The 23,833-nt window shown below is 34.8% G+C and overlaps 1 protein-coding gene across 28 annotated transcripts in view; it reads right to left on the bottom strand.

The window, feature by feature from the left end:
• Positions 1 to 365: 365 nt before the first annotated feature.
• LOC127851686 (uncharacterized) overlaps positions 366 to 23,833 on the bottom strand; it is a 129,957-nt gene continuing 106,489 nt past the window's right edge. For 9 of the 28 annotated variants that reach the window (XM_052385509.1, XM_052385514.1, XM_052385508.1 and 6 more), the window contains one exon: positions 366 to 2,874. In XM_052385509.1, coding sequence (XP_052241469.1) covers positions 1,474 to 2,874 — 1,401 coding nt within the window. In that variant the 3' untranslated portion in view covers positions 366 to 1,473. Of the gene's footprint in view, positions 3,583 to 4,669; positions 4,739 to 8,786; positions 8,887 to 9,399; positions 9,522 to 12,162; positions 12,223 to 12,481; positions 14,083 to 14,969; positions 15,052 to 23,833 lie in introns of those variants that run through there. The other 19 variants (XM_052385520.1, XM_052385525.1, XM_052385536.1 and 16 more) reach the window with 13 other exon arrangements.

Here is a 23,833-nt window from a genome sequence, read left to right as displayed (position 1 = left end):
AATATACTTCTTTCAAACGAAAAAAAAAATTACAACGGAAAGTGTCGTCCCTGATCAGCAGGTGCGGACTGCACATGTTAATCTTGGACGACAATTTACGCGTGTGCATTAAACCCCGTTTAATGCGGTGCTTTAATATCGTTGTTCTTATATAGATATGTATATCATTCGAAATGGCAGTAATTAGGTTATCAGTTTGGCGATGGAACTATTGATCGCCGATAAGTCATTGCGTTGCCAATTATATGTAAGATTGATGTGGCCGCAAATGATTAATATATGCGCATAGTTTACACCAACTTATAATCAACTCAGTGTTTGTACAGGATTTGAGATGCTCTTAAGGTAGTAGGGGACTAATGGTAAAAAATCACAATTGTGTTTAATGTTGTTCTCAATATAATATATTACCAGCAATACATCGCTTTTGCAAATTTGAGGCATGACTTCATGTTCATAAGGGTTTATGGTACATTTAAAACGTTTAAACAGTTGTGTCGGCATCTATAAGCATGATACTAACTATAATGCGTTGTTGATACAAACAATATTTAGAACATTAGGTAATATGAAAAGTAGCTCATTTGAAATAAAGGACACATCTAATCAATATACATATGTGTGTCCAACTTTCTGCGTTATATGTGGGCTGGTAGATAACAATTATAATAGGTTGTATATAGGTTGTTGGGGCATACTAAAACGATGTACATAGTTCAACACACATTATCGTTTACCGTCATGTACGATAAAGTTGTGGAGCGAAACATATAAAGGGTGGGAATCATTTTAAAAAAATCATTAAAGTTGACTGCCAACATGTGACTTACGTACATATGCATCCTTAAATCTACCTTTAACTAGCTATATTAAACTGTGATATATCTATACGTATATTGGTGACATATATATTTTGCAAGAGAACTGTTATGAATTAACATTCTAAATATTGTTTGTGTATGAAAGAAATACAAAAATAATCGTTATAAGTACTTCATATCATATGATATGACAAGTATTTTAAACATTGAATTATTTTGAAAAACGCACAAATATAACGTGATTTGAAAAAACAACAACACCTATTTGAACAATAAAGTGTGATACTCTTGAAGAATACATATAAAATGTTCCTATGGCTATGTAAGAAGTATATTCATAATTGTAGTGGCTTTCGATAACTTCGTTTACTTTATAGCATTAAGGCCATTTATTCCCAATAAATTGTAATCAGCTTAAGCATATAGCAGATATGTATCTGTATACACAAGCACTTTACAGAAAGTACAAGATAGTTTCATCTATGAGAAAATCATTAAAAAGCAAGAAGAACACATCAACAATGTTATATTTCGAAATATAAACTGCGTTTCCTTATATTTTCTAACATTCGATACATGATTTATAGCATCTTAAAGACATGTACAGTTCATATGTAAATGGTGTACTCAAGAAAACTTGTTTATCATAGTTTTAACCGCTTATAAGACGCAAAACACGCCGGACGTGCCAATTAGCGGCATTGTTTGTATCACGAATACTCAACGACAGCTCGTAAACATTCAACGCTCTTTCATAATCTCCTTCCATTTCACAGCAGTGTCCCAGCAAGTTTAAGGCAGTCTCTTGGTGATACAAGATGATATGATGTCTGTCATCACGCATGTAAGACACCAAGTTTCTTAACGCATTTAGCTTATTGCCACGTTCACCGAGTCCTCCATACGTGAGATACTGCAGATAGTAAAGAAACGGAAGAGCATCCACCTCAGCACTGTCCATCCATAGTTTTTCATTGTATCGTCTCTGTGCCACTTCCTCTTCAGTGATATTGCGATTCATTTCAAACAATACAATGAAAGGGGCACAGTGCGATTCCCGTCTTAAAAAATTTACACAGAATGCGAATGGAGGTTCACTGTTGTCAGTGTTGCCTAATAGCATATCAGCAAACACCTTCAGATCACTGTCTCCCTGTATTGATCTATATCCACACACAGCCTTGACCTTGCTGTGATACCTCCTCTCCACATCCTCCAACACTCGAACTGCCGCTTGAAGATGACCACTGCAGTATAGCATAGAAGCAAACTTTAAGCGACTAGAAGCTACATCCGAATTTAAGGAATATCGGACACGCCTTATATTTTCGCTGTCAAGAACGTTTTGTAGTCGCAAATAGTAAGATGATTGAACTGAAATGTGTAACGCATAAAAGTGTTTAATCAATTCAAGAGCAGCAGTTTTTGACATGGTATTTGTTGAGTTTTCAATACATTCAAAACAATTGTGTATTATGTATTTTAATTTATGCTCGAAGGTTGTATGAGAACTGCTCAGTTTATGTTTAATAACTGTTAACGCATTGTTCAATCTTTTCAAGCACTCAAACTTCAGCAGTAATCTGATGCTGTTATGTAATAATACACCTCTGAGTGCTCCAGCCTGTACAGTATGCCGCATACTACATGCTTGTAACCGACATCCTATATTATCTATACCAATACAAAAAACATCTTGTAAGTTATTCCTTATCAACGAGTCTATATACACTAAAAGGCGTTTCTGCAGCAACTTTGAGAGTTTCCCATCAAACAAGTTCACACCTTCTATGATATAATGCGGAAGCCTTCCCAATCGCAGCCATCGCCTTAATAAGTGTAAACAGAGCAAAAGTACAAACATAAGGTTGTGTTCGCACCACAGAGAAGGATGTGTTCTTTCTATTGTGAAACACATTATAGTTTTACAATGAAAGCTTGTAATAGCATCCCCCACAATGTTAGCAAATAATGATTTTTTGATAAGTTTTAAAACAATGCAACATTTTATTTGAGTCATATTGAAGCTAAATATCAACATTCGTTCTATCAGGTTTGGAGACAGTCGCCATTCTTCTCGCTAGTAATCACTGTCTGGATGTCCTGCTGGTTCCAGGAAACACGGAGCTATCCGTGCAGCCTCGAGAAGCTGAACAGGTGGCCAGTGTTTACCTCTACATCTGTCTATCCAGTGCTGTATTTCAGGAAGAGGTTTGCGTACATGAAATGCACACACAATATCCCAGTTAGGCACCCAACTCACAGAAGGCCCATTTTGAGTTGCCTCCCCCATATGTCTAGTCTCATACTCGATGTGCTGTTTCCATCTTTCAGCGCTTAACAGTATTTGCCCAGAATCTTTCCTTACGAACCTGTCATGGGTCAGACTGGTCACTGGTTCCGGTGTGTAGTCTTGGATGACGTGTAGCAAGTACTGTTGAGGTGGAGTGGTGTTGTCGTGGAGCATCAGAAGGTTATCCATCCCAGCCTTCCAGTCTTCCCAGATGGTCATGATATTGAATATGTTGTCACTTTGTAGGAAATCTATATCAGACTGGAGACCAGGAGTTGTGGTCCCTTCCGACTGACTCCCGAAATGAAAACACTCAATGTTCTTTCTTTGTAGTTGATATGCTATTTTCTCAATGTGCTCCCTCCGCAAGAAAGTTCTCCTCCGCTCCAAAACAGTTTCCTTCCCAGCGCCACTGTCGTCAAGTGCGTCAATCATGCGAATAGACAATTCTGTGAAATTCTCTGGAATCTAAATATGCATATATTATATTACTTTCAATTAGTTTTGATCATTTGTACGTATATATTGAGCATAGTTTTGCAATATTTTCTATACACATTGCGTATATTATTTGTTTAATTTTATATAAATTACTTACATGTTTCTGTTGATAACTCTATACTAGTACATCTTATTTTATCGTTTGTATCAAACATGCAGCAGATGAAATTCATCAAAACCAAATGTATTGATAGTACTTAATATAAAATATTTTTAAGTATGTAGGAATATTAAATCGACAAACATGTATACGAGAACTGATAAATCCATACGCGCGCTGATAGATATAAATCAGATATGATTCAAAATCAATAGGTTGCAGTCTTATTTAAAATTGTGATTTGCTACGTTTGATGAAAGAATATATTTCCAAATGAAGGATGTATGTGTTTTGAATGTTTTTTTAACCGAAATTGTGTCATTATGTAAATGTGGATGCCCATGCTGCCTGATTGTGAGTCGGAGACCGACCCGTTGGTTCACACGCCTGCCAGTCGTTGTTTCAGTTAGCCAGTCAGAAAGTATATCAGTCACTCCTTGTGTCTAGGCTGTCTATCTGTCTGTCTGTCTGTTCCGCTCTGCCTGTCCAAAGAAAGACTGACTTTCTTCTTCAACGATGCCTGTCTGTATTCTTAACTTCAGATTAGACTATGCAGTCATCATAGGCTGATCAGGGACAACACTTTCCGCCGAAAGTGGATTTTTTTCTTAAGAGTATTCTTTTAAAAGAGAAGAACACTGAAATGCGGAAAGTGTCGTCCCTGATTACCCTGTGCGGACTTCACAGGACTGTGCGGAATACACAGGCCGGTACTGACTGGCTATTGTGGGACGATATTTGAGGCACATGCCTTAAGCCCCGTTTTCACAGAGCACGCCTCATGTATATATGTGGCTTTCTTGTCTGTCTATTTTTACATTTCTGTGTGGTCAACAATTTGTGTGTCTCTCAGTCAGTTTGCCAGTATCTCTGAGAACGTGTTCTGTATTCCTTATGTTCAGTATAAACTATCAATACAAACAACTAGTTTACAAACAAATGCTAATGATATACCTGCATGATTGATTGAAGGTTTTGATAACGCTTTTTGTTCGACGCTCTTCTGACACCAAAATCGCTTTCCTAATAAAAAACATGAACCATGATTAGCAAAAATTATATATTAGAAACTCTGTTTATACGATTCGAAATTTGAATGAAAATATAATTGCAAGTTAATATCAATTAAAAAAAAGTACACAACAGTTAATTACATGATCTACTTGATCAAAGTGACCTGCCTGTCATTGGCTTTTATGGATAATCATATCAAATATATATTTAAATCAGATTGTTGAAAATCACAATGCATTAATAACTTATGTTGTAGAATAAATACATAATTATTTAGTATTCAAGTGTTTCGCTTTTGTATTCATAAAAAGGAAATATTTAGAGGATAATACACGGCTGAGCCGGGGCGGGCAGCGATAATCGGCGCGCAGGGAGCATAACGGCCCGTATTAACGTCTATAATATATACCTAACTTTGTTTGGTTTATCTTTGTTTTGTTTTTTCTCTAAAACGTATTACAGAACCAGCTTTTTGTACTTTTATTTTCATTCAATTGATTACGCAATTTATGACGTATTTCTGTGACGTAATTTTTGTGACGAAACAACAGTCTTAGCTATTCTGACGTGGAAGGTTTATATAGAATATGTTGGAGCATCGAACGAAAACAAAACGTATTTCGGATTGTGCATTTGTCGTGCACAATTGGAAGCCTTGATAAAATTATTGTAATCGCTCTGACAAGTAATTCAATTTTATAAATCGTGTTTGGTGACAGTGGGTAGCATTCGCTACAATCGTTTAAAGGGGCCTTTTACAGATTTTGGCATGTTTTGAAGTTATTCATTAAATTCTTTATATTGATAAATGTAATCATTGGATCGTAAAAGCTCCAGTAAAAACTCAAGAATAAAATTTAAACAAGATGTGTTTGTGAAACACAATGTCCCCCTATATGATGTTTGACCTTGAAGGATGACCTTGACCTTGTGAAGGATAACCTTGACATTGACCTTTCACCACTCAAAATGTGCAGCTCTATGAGATACACATGCGTGTTAAATATCAAGTTGCTATCTTCAATATTGCAAAAGTTTTCATAAAATAAGTGATTTGGGCCACATAAATTTGACCTCTGACCTTGAAGGATGACCTTGACCTTTCACCACTCAAAATGTGCAGCTCCATGAGATGCACATGCATGCCAAATATCAAGTTGCTATCTTCAATATTGCAAAAGTATTTATAAAATAAGCGATTTGGGCCACATGTATTTGACCTCTGACCTTGAAGAATGACCTTGACCTTGACCTTTCACCACTCAAAATGTGCAGCTCCATGAGATACACATGCATGCCAAATATCAAGCAGCTATCTTAAATATTGCAAAAGTATTCATAAAATGAGCGATTTTGGCCACATATATTTGACCTCTGACCTTGAAGGATGACCTTGACCATAAACTTTCACCACTCATAATGTGCAGCTTCATGAGATACACATGCATGCCAAATATGAAGTTGATATCTTCAATATAACAAAAGTTATTGCAAAATGTTAAAGTTGGCGCAAACAGACCAACAGACAGACCAACAGACAGACAGGGCAAAAACAATATGTCCCCCACTACTATAGTGGGGGACATAAAAAGGAAAAAAACATTGCCTGGAGCAGGTTTTGAACCAGTGACCCCTGGAGTCCTGCCGAGGTCCTGAAGTACAAACGCTTTAGCCCTCTTGGCTATTCATCCGAGTATACATAGTAGTGTATTGTATACCTTATATACGCAATCTTCGTAGTTTCACAAAATTTAACGTCAATAACAGAACTCTGCAAATTATTCAATCGTTTCGCGTTGCAACGCTTTATAATTTTTAGGTTTTAAAATCGTCAAAAGATGCATTATAATGGCTATATTAGACCATGGTAAATGTTCAGTAATCAGGGTTCGACATTAACTTTTTTACAGCCAGACCATCAGAACAGCTCCTCTTAAAATGTACTAGCCCGAATCTGATGTCTACTAGACCATAAATGACATAGCAAATAAACAGAATTGTGTCGTGTAACTGTTTAATCAGGTTTTATCAGAAAATGATTAGTGAACACAAGAAAGTTATTTTGATGCACAGAGTAAAAAATAAAATAAAACTAATTAACAACATAAATTGTTTGTTGTAATTTCACTGTTTATCACCAGTTAAACAAATGATGTCTGTACAGCAGGTGACATTTATTAAACGTTATCAAATTCTGGCCTCCTTGACCACTGTGCTCCATGCTACCACAGCTCCAATGCCCTTTTCCATCATAATCTGTGTCAGTTTTACCATTGGATTCTTCTTTATTAACTTATTTGTCGGAAGAATATCCAATCTTGAACAAAGTCACTCTTTAAATTACATTCTCTCGTCTGCTTCGCCAAAATGTTTACATTGACGATACCGGTTTTCTATAATAGTCGTAAAAACATGATGTAAAGTTCTACGACACTGCAGAAAATCATTAACTATTTCAGTGCTGGAACCGAATTTTGAAGGTCTTTGCAAACAGTTTGGATCCAGATGAGACGCCACAGAACGTGGCGTCTCATCTGGATCCAAACTGTTTGCTATTCTGATAGTATTCTTTGAAAAAAATTGAAGAAAATGCTAATTTTAGAAATTCAGCAGACAACATTTTAGCAGACTACAAATTTCCCAGCATGCAAAGTGTTAATATTCATGACAACTTTACCAATGGAAACAAGCCATTTCTGCGGGAAGCTCTCCTTCGCGTCTAAAAATAGCGATGAATCATGTGAATGCTCCGCGTTTATTTATATACGCTAGTTTTGTTCTGATGTAAATAATGGATACAATAGTTATTTTACACGTTAAGAGAAAAAGGTTTTCGGTTAGTTATAGTTATATGAATCAGTATAGATTTTGTATGAACGACCAGTCGGACAAGCTAGCCCACAGTTTTACTAGCCCGACCACCGATCTTACTAGACAATGTCTGTCGGACGTGCCTTAGTGTCGAACCCTGGTAATACTGTTTCCTTACACATATCATAACTAAAACGAAAATGTGTGAATCTGAAACAACTTTTTTTAATTTTGTCAATTTACAAAAACGTGAAAAGATCCCTTTACAAAAATATGATTCAAAATAAATATAGATAAACGGATAGAATAAAAAAACGGATTGCACATCGTTGTCATTTAATTATTATAAGCATCGGATTACAGTTGTTATAGAGATAATTGTGTCTTTTATTTTTTAAAATTTTGCTGTTTGTGAATCCTGTTAAAGCTTAAATAAAGGCATCAATCTAGTGTGAAGCACAGCTTTAGTTTCAATCGATATTTGTATTATCCTAATTGTGTGCTACCTGTCATTTAATAATAAAATAATGATTGATTATTTCATTAATTTGTGGCTAAGGCTGAATGTGGACGCCTTTTTTTTCCAGTTTAACGTCACACGCACATATTCTGAGGGCCGATTATAAATAATCGACCCTAGGGCCCAATATTTATAATGACCCTGCAACGGTGATGAGGGTATGACAAACTGTACAAATTTGTTACTATATATAGTAAGGTATATATTATATACATATTTCGTTTTCTTTGGAACAAATGACACTCGAGCGTGGTTTATTGTGGCAAGTATATTTGTTGATGCTCCACTGAGAAGGATGTAGTGGTTATTTAACAAAATATGAAATGTGAACCATTGGTTTTTACGGCAATCATTAACATGTAACGCTAAAACAATTTTCTGAAATGTATCGTATAACATAATCAGTTTATGCTATCTATGTTTCAGTGACTCAATACAATCACAGCATTTCCAAATGACCTTATATTTAGACAAACACGGCAGAGCTAAGCCGGGCATGATCCTTCATATAACATATTATACTTTCTGTTCTTAACTTAAATTATCACTGAGCCAGCTTTTCGTAAATGTATTAACATTAATTTTAAAACGCAGTTTATTATGTTTCTCGTTTGAAGTAATTTCTGTGACGAAACGCAACAATTTAAGCTACTATAAGTATTGTGTAAGTTATAATGTTACAAAAACATGCTAACATAACATATAGGATTCTTTGAAAGCACAAACCTTGTTCTGCATCCTTTATTCTCTTGGCGCGGCTTCCATATCCACTGAAAGTGTCCACATCTTGCAAAACGCAACCTGTACTTCTTCAAACTCGTGTAACCTGAACGAATCAAGAATTAATCATTATTAACATCCGATCTGCGATACTAGTACGATGCTTCAAATGTTAAAATATTAGGAACATACCCCAATCAAATAAGAAACAATTTAACTCAGAGTAATATATCTATTTAACTTCAAAGCTCGCAATAAATCGCATCACGGAACATTTCTCATTTTGCACGTGCATAAGGCTGCACATCACACTTTGTAGCAACCAATTCGAGTTGGCCCCGGTCAAATTTGTAAATAAAGAGAACATCATAATAATAATGAATGTCAGGCTTGAGTCGTGGTGATTTTTCTTTGATGTTTGTAAATTACCAAAACATTGGTATTGTAACTAAAGGTCACAATATACTAAAAGATTTCCTACACAAATTCAATGTGAAAGCAATAACTTTAACAAAAAATAAAGTCAAACTTTTGCGCATAGACATCCCCATAACCATACCTTTTCTTAAAGAGCATTCCAAGCCGCAATTATTTAAACAATAAAAAAGGGGGGTCATACGTTATGCAAGAAAGAACTCGAAACGAATCAGCGGTCACTGTTTTATGGCCATCTATTTACCGGATTCGTACCAGTTGAGAAGGGTTTCCTGCCATCTGTCAAAGTCTCATGTAGTCTCCAACCTTCAAGCAAAAGAGTGAATTTCTGTTTAACATCAATGTTTTCCCTACCACATGCACAAAGAAACATTCTAAAATAAAGCCATGGCAAGTGCCCCTACAGAGAATTGTGTCTTCTTATAAATGATGTTCATGTTTTTAGAGAGTATAGCATTGCACTCCAAAATATTTTAGTATATTTTAACCTAAAGCTGAATACAGGAAGTAGAATTAAAGCAATTCGAAAACAGGTGTAATGCTGGCTCCGGACAGTATTTCTGTTGAAAATTTGGCGTATGGACATTTAACTATTACACAAAATCCAACCCTTTGACCCCCAATTTTCTCCATAGCTGTTTAGTACTTGGTAAGTTACCTATGTAAAAAAACATTGTTTTCAGGCACCTTGCGTCTGACGGAAAGTGGAAGTTTATATTAGAAACAGGCTTAAAAAGGCTGGGAAACACACATAATTTTGATGATATTGTTTGAATTAATTAATACTAAATCATTTTTCCTCAACTCATTTGATTTAATGTTCTTGATTTTTCAGAAGGCACACCCTCAACCATTCTGGAAATGTGCTAGGTTTATTTTCTGATTTGCAAGGTGACCAGTTTTCAGCAATTGCTTCACTCCTGCTTGTGAACGAGATTGGCCGAGACTTAAACACTGTATATTGCCACCTTAGGGAAACATTTTTTATTCCGTATTCTGCTTTCAAGGGGCTATACCATTTAAAAGTGTACCCAAGGAACAAATTCTTTGAAAAAACAAGGGACAAAATTGTCACAAAACCAGGTTTTCATTGTGAAAAAAAAATCTGATAAAGGGAGAAAACTCAAACTGAACTTTTGAAATGACCAAAAAAAATTAACCCCCTTTTTATTTTAATTTTTTTTTTTAAATCTATTTTTAGTCGTGGCGACCTTGACATTGGAGATATTGACGTGATTCTTTCGTGGGACACACCGTCCCATGATGGTGAACAAATGTGCCAAATGATTTTAAAATCTCACAATGAATGACATAGTTATGGCCAGGACAAGCTCATTTATGGCCATTTTTGACCTTTGAACTCAAAGTGTGACCTTGACCTTGGAGATATCGACGTAATTATTTCGCGCGACACACCGTCCAATGATGGTGAACAAATGTGCCAAATGATTTTAAAATCTGACGATGAACGACATAGTTATGGCTCGGACAAGCTCATTTATGGCCATTTTTGACCTTTGAACTCAAAGTGTGACCTTGACCTTGGAGATATCGACGTAATTATTTCGCGCGACACACCGTCCAATGATGGTGAACAAATGTGCCAAATGATTTTAAAATCTGACAATGAACGACATAGTTATGGCCCGGACAAGCTTATTCCGCCAGCCCGCCAGCCAGCCCGCCCGCATTCGCCAATCTAATAACCAGTTTTTTCCTTCGGAAAACCTGGTTAAAAACTGTTTTGGGTGAAAGTACGAAATAAACTTATACAACTCGCTATATATAACACACAGTTTTTTCCATTCTAAGGTAGAAATCAAATGATAATATGCGGCTTGTTTGTTTGACCCATTTTGTGTTAACATGTTTACATCGTGCTGTTATTCAATATCTACATAAGTGTGACATGGTCAATAACCAAGCATGATAGCGCAGTTTGTTAAAGTGGTGTCAACTGTCATATTTTGAATTGCAGCTTAGGCATGTTTGTGTGTGATACTAACTTTTTGTATTGTCTGATTGATTACCAACTTGTTTCTGACAAATAATCATTGTTTAACTTTATAAGTTATGTTTTATTAAAGTTAATTTATATAAAAATGTATAATTTGGAAACCCAGTTTCCCTGCCATAGTCCCTATAACTAACACTAATGCGTTGATTTATTCGGAAACAATACATATTTAATACATTTTATTCCGTTTGCTTAAAGATATTTAAGATACTGCATAATTGAACGTCAGCTGATAAATACGCGCCGATTTTAACAAACGTTAAACAACATTCTATCTCAGAGAAGTGGGAACACTGTTGAAGCGGAAGCGGTGTTCGTGATCAATATCTTAGCCATCATATTGTGTTAGTACTGTTGCTGAACCCGTCGTGGTTAGTTCATTGTTTACAATATCTACCATGTACATTGAATTTGCGATTAAATAAAGAACATTCCTGACTTATCGACACACACATGAATGGTCATAATTATGGAAGCTTTTGCATTGTATATGATAAAAAATATGCTTTATTGCAGCATAATTGTTATATCCTGGCCTTTATTTTTAGATCTTATATTAGAAACAAGTGGGTCAAACGTTCAAGGTTACTTTACTGCCCCAATTATTAGGCCGGATTTTAATTGAACAGAAGACAACGGATCATTCAGCCGGATTTAATTTGACAGCAAGATAACGGATCAAACCCGTAAAACTGAAATTACACAATACAAAAAACTTACAAAATGCATGACAAAATAATCCGTAAAATAACAGCGTTACACAGCTATTAAAAATGTAATCTTAGGCCTTTAGCATTATACAAGTATTGCATAGATGTACATAAGATTTTACTGTCCATCAGTTGAGTTATTCAAATAATTACAACCAAATAACAGCATATCACATCAATGTTGCAATAACTACATTTAAATTTTAACTAATTTACTTACACAACGGTGAAACCAATTAGATTTGACTAGATATCGAGGTATGCATGGCGTTGTAGATGGCTGTAAAATGATACAAACCATTGGTAAATAAAAAAGGAATTGGATCCTATCGTGTATTACACATATGACGAGTTACATAGACTAATATTCAAGCGGAGAGTTTACATTGAACAAATGGAACGAATCGTAAGAGTACGAACGAACAAAAAATATTATCAGCAAAATAGTAAGAAAATCGCTGAACAGTCTAATAAAAATAGTTTGTATACTAATCAAATACATAAAAATGTAGCAAAATATGCTCTTTCTATGTGTTGACCTGGACAATGAAGCTTGCAAAGGGTTTTTTTAATTTAAGAAAAAACGTGACCAAACGATTTCTTGTAATAATTATAGCGTTGTAAAAATCGGTCAGGTTACATACAACTAATAATCAAGCTAAGGGACAACACAGTTACTCACCTGCGACCTGAATATACTGAACTGTTTTTGCATTTTAAAACTCGGTATGATGATTTGACAAACAATGTGGCGTCTAGATTTTTCCCATATTTTTATGGCGGCTTATGTTTGATAAATATATAAATAAATATGGTTTTTAAAATACTCACGTAACACATTTCAAACTCGCCGGAGACATATTAGGGAAACATTTAATTATCTCACCAATTTGTTTACGGTGTTCAATAAATATGGCATCTGGTGTTAACAAACTTTTAATAATTTGAACTATTCAATTAGTGTTTACCCCATAAAACCCAGTTTATAAATTTGGTCGATATATTTATTTCGACATTTGTCATCTGCGCAATAAATGTGACCCCTAAAATGTTCACAATGTTTCCCTATAGCAATTTAAGAAAAACTGCCCCACCTCCTGGCAGCCACGGTTTTCAACGGACCAGAACACGTTTTGAAATCGGCCCTGATATCATTGTGACGATTGTTATGGGATATTATCTCTTTCAAATTGAGTTATAAATGTAACATCTAGAGCGGTCAGAAGGTTTCACTATTTGATAAAAATTGCCCCGCCAACTTTTCAACGGACCTGAACAATTTTAGAACTTGATCGGTATATAAATTGGACAAATGTTCTGACAAAAAAAAATGTGGCATGCAAAGTGTTCACGAGGGGTTTCTTTCAGTTTAACAAATGACATAGTTTTTGTACTTACGCAATTAATTTTCTTACTCGTTCGCTGTATTACTAGAACACATGTTTGATCGATTTCATTAAGATTGTGAAAAAGTGTTGCCTCTAGTGTGACATAAATATAAATTATGGCGACGCACGGACAAATGAAAAAATACTATCACAAAAAGTCTTAACGTTGTGCTCAGGTAAGCTAAAGACAAGTAACTAATAGACCAGTTGATTGGTATTGCTATTTTTAGCCATCATTCATGCTCACTGGTTGGAAAAAACACTGGTAAGAGTAACTGAAAATATTTGCATACAGGACAAGTGGTGTTAGTCAATAAATCGATAAGATGTCCACAAAAAATCACTAAAACACCTTAATTTTAATGTATGATGTAAAAAGGTAATGCAACAATTGATGAGCACTTATTTAGGACAAACTATTTGGGATGTGTAGCAATGCCGTTGTAGATGTAGTTGTTTATTAAATGTAAACTTTTGGTTTACTTTTGGTTTCGTTTTTTAATTCTAAAAATGGTGCAGTGCCTTATAGATTTTTATATTGTTATTGATGATGACATAGCGGGAAATACATGTAAGATGTCAAAATGATACAATTTATTTTAAAAAGTAACGCTCAATTATGTGACTAAAAAGTAAAGTCTTCGCATAGATTTAAAATAAAAGTAGCATTTTCAATTGTATAAAATACATAATTTACCAATGATGCGTTAGGTATCGAGTTGATTCTACACGTTATGACGTTATGACATCATTAAACACGTCACCAGTTATCAGCCCGGATTTCGGGCTGATAAAAAAAAATTTGAAAAACAAACGCAACAAAAGATACATATCAATTTGAATGCCAAAACAGAGTAGTATTTACATGATAAGTAATGATCGACATGATAAGTTATCAATCAGTTTGAATCCAAAATATGAGAATTTACATTATAAGTAATGATTGGCATGATAAGTAATGATCAACATGATAAGTATGATTGAAATGATAAGTAATGATTGACATGATAAGTAATGATTGACATGATAAGGAATGATTGACATGATGAGTTATGATTGACATGCTCAGTAATTGTTGACATGATTAGTAATGATTGACTTGATGACTAATGATTGACATGATAAGTAATGATTGACATAGTGAGTAATACTTGACATGATAAGTAATTATTGACATGATACGTAATAAATGACATGATACGTATTGATTGACATAATAAGTAATGATTGACACGACAAGTAATGATTGACATGATAAGTTATTTAACAGTGTGAATGCAAAAAAGCATATTGCATTATTGCAAATAAAATCAAAACAGTATGTGTATGTAGAAATTGTAGGCAAATCAAAAGAAAGGTATATTATTATAAATATAAATCCCCATAACTGCCACAACATCCATTATTTCATTACCAAATATTTGATTGTTTAATTAATTGTTGAGAAGTCTCAAATGTTATCAAACTGTTCATATGTTCGAATGCAGCAAAACGTATACAATTTACAATTATAGCTTGAACACGGTCGAATACTTCAAATGTAACTGCACATATTACAAATTATATTTTAGCAAAAGATCAAACAATCCTTAATAAACATGTTTTATAAAAACCAGAAGGAATACAAATAATAACTCACTTGTTCGTTCGAATTTATGTATTGTGACCATCCGTTGAAATCAAAAGTAAGTTGATATGAATTGTACGGAGATTTCCAATGACGCATTTGAAATCGAAAGTAAGTCGATATTGAATTTGCGGGGATTTCCACTGACACAGAATTGTTTGGGTTGTTTCGACTTATTCATCGATTCTTTATTTTTCGTGTAATTATTTACATTAAAAGGACAAGTAGTTCATGCTCTGTTAAATAACTTAACGTGGATGCATTAAAACCCATTTTCCAGAGCGATGCTAATATCACAATAATTCTTTTTTTCCAAAGAGAAATTAAAACAATGGATTTTTCACATTAAATAAAATAAATATAGATCTGACGATTATAGAATAATTTAATAAGTAAAATTGAGCAGCGCCGTGGAAAACTGAGTTTAATGCATTTGCGTAAAGTATCATCTTAGATGAACCGCACATTGTAATCAGGGACCACACTTGCACATTGTAATCAGGGACCACACTTGCACATTGTAATCAGGGACCACACTTGCACATTGTAATCAGGGACCACACTTGCACATTGTAATCAGGGACCACACTTGCACATTGTAATCATGGACCACACTTGCACATTGTAATCAGGGACCACACTTGCACATTGTAATCAGGGACCACACTTGCACATTGTAATCAGGGACCACACTTGCACATTGTAATCAGGGACCACACTTGCACATTGTAATCGGGGACCACACTTGCACATTGTAATAAGGGACCACACTTGCACATTGTAATCAGGGACCACACTTGCACATTGTAATCAGGGACCACACTTGCACATTGTAATCAGGGACCACACTTGCACATTGTAATCAGGGACCACACTTGCACATTGTAATCAGGGACCACACTTGCACATTGTAATCAGGGACCACACTTGAACATTGTAATAAGGGACCACACTTGCACATTGTAATCAGGGACCACACTTGCACATTGTAATAAGGGACCACACTTGCATATTGTAATCAGGGACCACACTTGCACATTGTAATCAGGGACCACACTTGCACATTGTAATCAGGGACCACACTTGCACATTGTAATCAGGGACCACACTTGCACATTGTAATCAGGGACCACACTTGCACATTGTAATCAGGGACCACACTTGCACATTGTAATCAGGGACCACTCTTGCACATTGTAATCAGGGACCACACTTGCACATTGTAATCAGGGACCACACTTGCACATTGTAATCAGGGACCACACTTGCACATTGTAATCAGGGACCACACTTGCACATTGTAATCAGGGACCACACTTGCACATTGTAATCAGGGACCACACTTGCACATTGTAATAAGGGACCACACTTGCACATTGTAATCAGGGACCACACTTGCACATTGTAATAAGGGACCACACTTGCACATTGTAATCAGGGACCACACTTGCACATTGTAATCAGGGACCACACTTGCACATTGTAATCAGGGACCACACTTGCACATTGTAATCAGGGACCACACTTGCACATTGTAATCAGGGACCACACTTGCACATTGTAATCAGGGACCACACTTGCACATTGTAATCAGGGACCACACTTACACATTGTAATCAGGGACCACACTTGCACATTGTAATCAGGGACCACACTTGCACATTGTAATCAGGGACCACACTTGCACATTGTAATCAGGGACCACACTTGCACATTGTAATCAGGGACCACACTTGCACATTGTAATCAGGGACCACACTTGCACATTGTAATCAGGGACCACACTTGCACATTGTAATCAGGGACCACACTTGCACATTGTAATCAGGGACCACACTTACACATTGTAATCAGGGACCACACTTGCACATTGTAATCAGGGACCACACTTGCACATTGTAATCAGGGACCACACTTGCACATTGTAATCAGGGACCACACTTGCACATTGTAATCAGGGACCACACTTGCACATTGTAATCAGGGACCACACTTGCACATTGTAATCAGGGACCACACTTGCACATTGTAATCAGGGACCACACTTTCCGCATGAACTGGATGTTTGTCATGAAGAGACTTTCTTTAAACGAAAAATTCCGTAAACGCGGAAAGTTACTTTCCTTATTAGACTGTGCGGACTGCACAGGCTAATCTTGGACGACACTTTACGCACATGAATGAAGCCCCGTTTCCCCTGAGCGCGGATCATTAATAAAGTATACTTTTTCCAAGCTCGGTTTCGTTGTTGAATAATAAGCAAGAAAATGAAACACACATATATTCACTATATAATCCTTTATTAATAATACTATTATATGCGAAAATCGTTCGAGTTTTTAATACGCAATGTAATAGTAAATGGGTCCCGGATTCCGTCACTTGAAAAGCAATGTTTCGTTACAGATGTTGTTTCACTGGACACGCTCAAACCACATCTGAAAAATTAAAACAAACAACATTTAAATAAATATTCATATGTTTGACTGAACTACGTTTTCATCCGCTAATGGCAAAATGACGTGATTAAATCTTAGCAACTCGTCTTTTCATTATAGAAATGACGCGGTTGTTCGGCGCGAAGGTTTACTTTTTTGCTGGTTGACGACTATGGAACTGAATGTGAAACGGGGTTCTTACGTCAGCGAATAAATGACAGTCAGAATAAATATAAATTAAGCGTATTTTTTTCTGACAAATTATACACCGATACAATAAAATGCTATTCAATTTTGTCGGCGTTATTGCAAGTAAGGAGTAAATTTCCCGACAGTTAAAACACCGATTAAATGTAGAAAATTGCTATTCGATTCTTAAACACAATGATAAAACGTTTAGTACATCACACAGTGTCATATAGGGTCATTATACAGCACAAAGGACTGTTTTCGCAACTCATGTATACAAGTGCACATTTATTCTGTACCACACGTTTTCGAATACCAGTATTAACACGAACAATAGTATTTTGTAAATTATACCTACTATATGTACGGGTTCGGCTAATTAACAATTTAGGCGTTAACGTCGCACTCACCGGTGACGTTCGTTATCCAGCCGTAATACGTGAAATATTAATATTGTGAAAGTATTTATTGACTAACATCGCCACCACTTATTTGATCCACTCAGACTAAGATATGTTGCAGATAAATGTATACCTAACAGAGAAACAAAGACAATTGACAATTGTATTTCTTTCAGTATAAAAAATAGTCTTGAAATTGTTTCTTTACATTATTGTCGATGTAATCTGCAATGATTGTTTTGAAAACTGGCTTTACTGCATGTGAGTAAAGCGTCGTCCCATAGTAGCCTGTGCATTCCGCTTTTATGCAATTTGTCGTTTAAATAAAAAAAAATCACGAAAATCTCGTTGTTTGAGTAAGTGTCGTCACAGATTATATTGAAGGTACTTTACCCCAGACTAGTCAGGGACGACACTTAAGGAACCTGCATTAAGCCACGTTTTCCCAGAGCGCGGCTCTTATTTATATAAGTCGACTTTTCAAATACAAACTATTGTCTGTAGTCAGTCAACAAAAATGGTGTTTGTTCAAAGTTTTATAACTGCTACAAATTAACTTGACAATAGGCAGTTACATGTTTGATTTCATGATCAAACAATGTTTTATTGTAATTTGAAATGGTTGTGCAGCGTTAACGGTTTCTGTTTTTTTCTTGAAACAATGATAGTGCTATATCTTAAAGAGTTTTTAATGTTATTGCAGTTTTGAACAGTTTCCATGATCGTTTCTGAAATGCTATAGATTGAATATTTTCACATTGAGTTTAGTGTCAGCGACTTGTTTAAAAACATTGCACATGATTGCCATTGTCTGCTGCACAAAAGGACTGTTACATGTACACGTGAGTTATTTGTTTATGATCGTAAACTTAAAATTGAAGAAAATAAACAAAGCAAATTAAAGAATACCCCTTAATCCTTCATAAACCAACTCTTATTATTATGCAGTGATAATGTTTGCATGTATCAGTAGTACGAGGGAAAGCGATTATTATACAAAGACCAGATCACTTAAACTAACGAGAGCCACTTGTCTGTACCGATTTGACTCGCGAAACACTGCATGAAAATGAATTTTCGTTTGTATTTATTAGAATTCTGCTGACCGACTTTAACATGCGTTAAGCCTCTCTCCAAGTAATTTGGGTGTTACAAGTTGCCGCTATCGTCTGAATTAAAGTACAAATCATATATAATGCATATATACAAACTGACTCATAGAAAACGCAACATTTGAGCCTTTTCTCCTGCTGCTGCTACTGCTGCTACTGCTACTACTACTGAAACAAATACTACTTCTACTACTACTACTATTACTACTACTACTACTACTACTTTTACTACTACAAAAACAACTACTGCTACTACTACTTCTACTACTACTACTGCTGTTACTTCTACTTACTATAACGAAAGCTCACATGGTTTTATTGTTCAGGTAATCCATAGAATCACAGCTTCTAAAAAGGCATCTTCTATTATTGTTATAAATACTAGTACTTAATACTTAAACCTTTTTTTGGATTGACAATCTCATCGAAACGCTGTCTATTTTATAAATTATTGCTTTTAAACGCGTTAATATTATTCTGGTTATATATATATATATATATTGCATTATATGCGTATATTGTCGATAATATGCTTGTATTATGATTACGGTTAAGATTTGTATGATAATACAATCTTGATGACCAAGACGATGAAGACAATGGTGATGATCATACTATGGTGCTGTTGGTGATGATATAATAACTATATGATTTGATACGGTGATGATGATATTATGATGATACAATGGTGTTGTTGATGATGATATAATAGCTATATTGTTTGATATGGTGATGATGATACAATGGTGTTGTTGATGATGATATAATAGCTACATTGTTTGATATAGTGATGACAATACTGTGATGGTGTTGTGAGGATATAATATTTATATGGTTTGATATGGTCATTATGATATTATGGTTTTGTTGATGATGATAAAATAGCTATATGGTTTTATATTGTGATGATGATACTTTGGATTTGTTGATGATGATATAATATTTATATGGTTTGATATGGTCATTATGATACTATGGTGTTGTTGATGATGATATAATAGCTATATGGTTTGATATCGTGATGATGATACAATGGTGTTGTTGATGATGATATAATAGCTATATGGTTTGATATGTTGATGATGATGATACTATGGTGTTGTTGATGATGATATAATAGCTATATGGTTTGATATGGTGATGATGATACAATGGTGTTGTTGATGATGATATAATAGCTATATGGTTTGATATGGTGATGATGATACTATGGTGTTGTTGATGATGATATAATAGCTATATGGTTTGATATGGTCATTATGATACTATGATTTTGTTGATGATGATATAATAGCTATAAGATTTGATATGGTTAGGATGATACTATGGTGTTGTTGATGATGATATATTGCTCTATGGTTTTATTGGTGTTTTTTGTTGTTGCTGCTGTTAATGATGGTGATGGTTATGTTCTGTGGCTAATGATGGCAATTGTGAGGCAAGTAAGTATAAAAATAACGCAGAACAATGAGGTAAAGTATAAACCACTTGTATGATATGCTCACTAACATTTCGTTTAGAGCATAATACATGGCGTTTAAAGCCGAAGTCAGGTTCACAGCAAAGTGCTGTAAATATAAAGACAATCGGTTTCATAAGGAAACAAAACAATAAAATACTCATAAGATGGTATTGTACAGTTAAGTATGTGCTTCAATTATCAATTATTTGCACTTGAGTACTTTAGACTATGAATAGGAACGCCGCTACAAATCTTCCGCATTAAGGAGAAGACTAACAGCTTCAACCTATTGTTTAGGCATGTCCTTAAATGGAAACATTTGAACAAAACCCAAAGAACGCCAATTATGAATGCGTAGCAGATACAGGTTAGACGCAATTACCAAATATATATATATAATATTACATGTCTAATTGATTTTACAATATTAAGCTTTATCATTTTATTTAAATTAAATAATCTTTATACTAAATAATTTGGAGCCTTCGAATACATATTGAATCAATATTTGATATTATATGATATGATAAAGGTATAAACATTTGTATGGTTTGATGAAATACTAAATTTAAACTGGCTTTAAGTCGGTTATTTGAATTAAAACAGATGTGTCCAATACACACTTTACTTATACATTATTCATGAAAGACCAACATTACCGCCCGGTAAATCTCAAAGTGTGATATGGAAAAATCAGGACCGGCCATATACAAAATATGTTTAAGTATCGTTATGATGTACTGCATGGTGTAATTGAAAGACGACGCAGTTAACAAACGGAGTCATTGGCTCGCTAAAAAAACATTACCGATAATGCCAGTTGCATGACCTATTAATACAAAGTGTAAATACAGAGAAAGCTATGGTGTATGTTATTTTGCCTTTGTATGTCTTTACCAAAATTTCTACGAACACATAGGAAACTAACATGGAGAATAATAACTTATGAAAAAGCTGTACAGTATTCAGGCAAAGATTAAGAAAATGTACAATACTCAATTATGAGCAGCTTGTAATGGATATCATAAAACCGCGCGAGTATCAAAACATGAATGCGCTTCTATCAATGAATGTATATATCGTAGGCATGTGAACATGGGTATTGGGCGATTTCTATATGAATGATAAATAAACAAAATAACGATCTCATAGAAGTGAAAATATATAATTAAGATTCGCCGATCATGCAATGCTTTTAAAAGGCCCACGTCTTATAAATAATAATCAATTTCTTCATGAAAATTAATTGACAATCTGCGTAGACGCACTCTATAAGGATAATATATTTGAAGTTTAATTGGTATCGTATGTTACAGAAAATTTACAAAGAATATTGTCAACAGCGAATAATGAAAATCTTCACGTGCAAAACATAATAAAAATGATGATTATGATGATTATGGTGATAATGATGATAATGGTGATGATGATGATGATGCTGCTGCTGCTGATGATGATGATAATGATGATGATGATGATGATGATGATGATGATGATGATGATGATGATGATGATGATGATGATGATGATGATGATGATGATGATGATGATGATGATGATGATGATGATGATGATGATGATGATGATGATGATGACGATGATGATGATGATGATTGTGGTGGTGGTGGTGATGATAATGATGATGATATTGATCATGATCACGATCATGATGATGATCATGATCATTATGATCATGATGATGATCATGATGCTAATGCTATTGATCATGATGATGATGATAATGTTGATGTTGGTGGTAGTGGTGATGGAGGTGGTGATAATGATTATGATGATGATGATGATGATGATGCTGCTGCTGCTGCTGCTGCTGCTGCTGCTGCTGCTGATGATGATGATGATGATGATGATGATGATGATGATGATGATACTACTAAACTGAGTCAAACGTGATACAATTTTTCGCAAAATATTACAAGGAGCTAGGGAATACACTTGCAAAAGGATTGAACAATTTGTGCGTTGGACACTGTGCTACTCAGTTATAAGTTTGTTACGCGATTGAGTGTATAGTCTCTTTCATGTTGCACAATGAAGTGGCCATATCAATGAAAACTTTTGCATTCGTATAAATGCTTAGCATCCAAGCGAAGTTTGTTAAGCCCCGCTTAAGAACTGTCTTGAATGTATTTCAGAATTTGTTCGATGTTACAAATTTGTTTTGATAAAACCGATCATTACTTTTAAAAGAGTTTTTGTTTTAATATTTTGGGCATTTCTGCCGTTTTTCATGGGATATACTTATCACCCACAAATTCAGTTTGAAAAAAAATAGATACAACCTCGGCAACTATCTTTGGTGCTAAAGTTAATGACTTCAATATGGCCGCAAAATAATAGCTGAATAAATTCAAATGTTTTATTTTGTCTATTCGCTAAAATACTTCGGACAATTGCTTATAAGCATATTATCGTAATGATATATTAATTGCATAAAGCGCACGCACATGTTTTAATGACACTCAATCTTATTCAATATGAAAAAATAATGAACGTTATAACAGTACTTAAACTACACAATACATAATTGTTAACCCTCTGGATACCATCGAAGCCAAACAAAAAAAAAGTTTTGATTATTGTCAATATAACATAATATATTTGCGCGTTCAAGAACAAAACAGCAGTTCAAATACGAATTGATCACATTTAGCACTCTACCACGATTAAAAAACTTTTACTATATTGACGTAAATGGGTAAATTGTTAAATAATATATTTTGTTTATTTTTTATTTTAATCCAGCACTGTGTACGCTGAAGGAAAACAATATGTCTATGTCGATTCTCGAGATGATATTGAAGCGTGTGGTCACACAGTTCAAAGAGCAATCTTGTACTAATTAAAAAAAAAAATTGCCCTCTACACCGGAAATAAGGGTTCAGTTTGCTGCTTATGAACATTTGTCGGTATATCGACTGGAAAACAGCCTAGACGTGCATGTCCCTACGTATTAATGTATATACAAATGTAAAAAAAATGTTCGGCATATGTTACTGTTTGTTGTTTCACAAGGAAAATATTATGTTGTATGAGAATTTTGTCGAATAAGGCTGCAAACACACTGTTTTTTTACCAGTGTATTTATAAATTGGTGACGCATTATCTTTTTGCTGGGAGATTATCTTTTGTATTTCAACTATCTTACGCGAACATATCCGTCTTTAAAATGATACAAGGCTTTCAATCTTGATAGAGAAGAACAGCAAGAAAAATGCTTTGATTTTTTACAGTTTGTAATGGAATCCTATTGGTA

This window comes from Dreissena polymorpha, chromosome 11, assembly GCF_020536995.1.
Source record: "Dreissena polymorpha isolate Duluth1 chromosome 11, UMN_Dpol_1.0, whole genome shotgun sequence".
Lineage (NCBI taxonomy): Eukaryota > Metazoa > Mollusca > Bivalvia > Myida > Dreissenidae > Dreissena > Dreissena polymorpha.
This window is presented reverse-complemented; position numbering and strand designations above follow the sequence as displayed.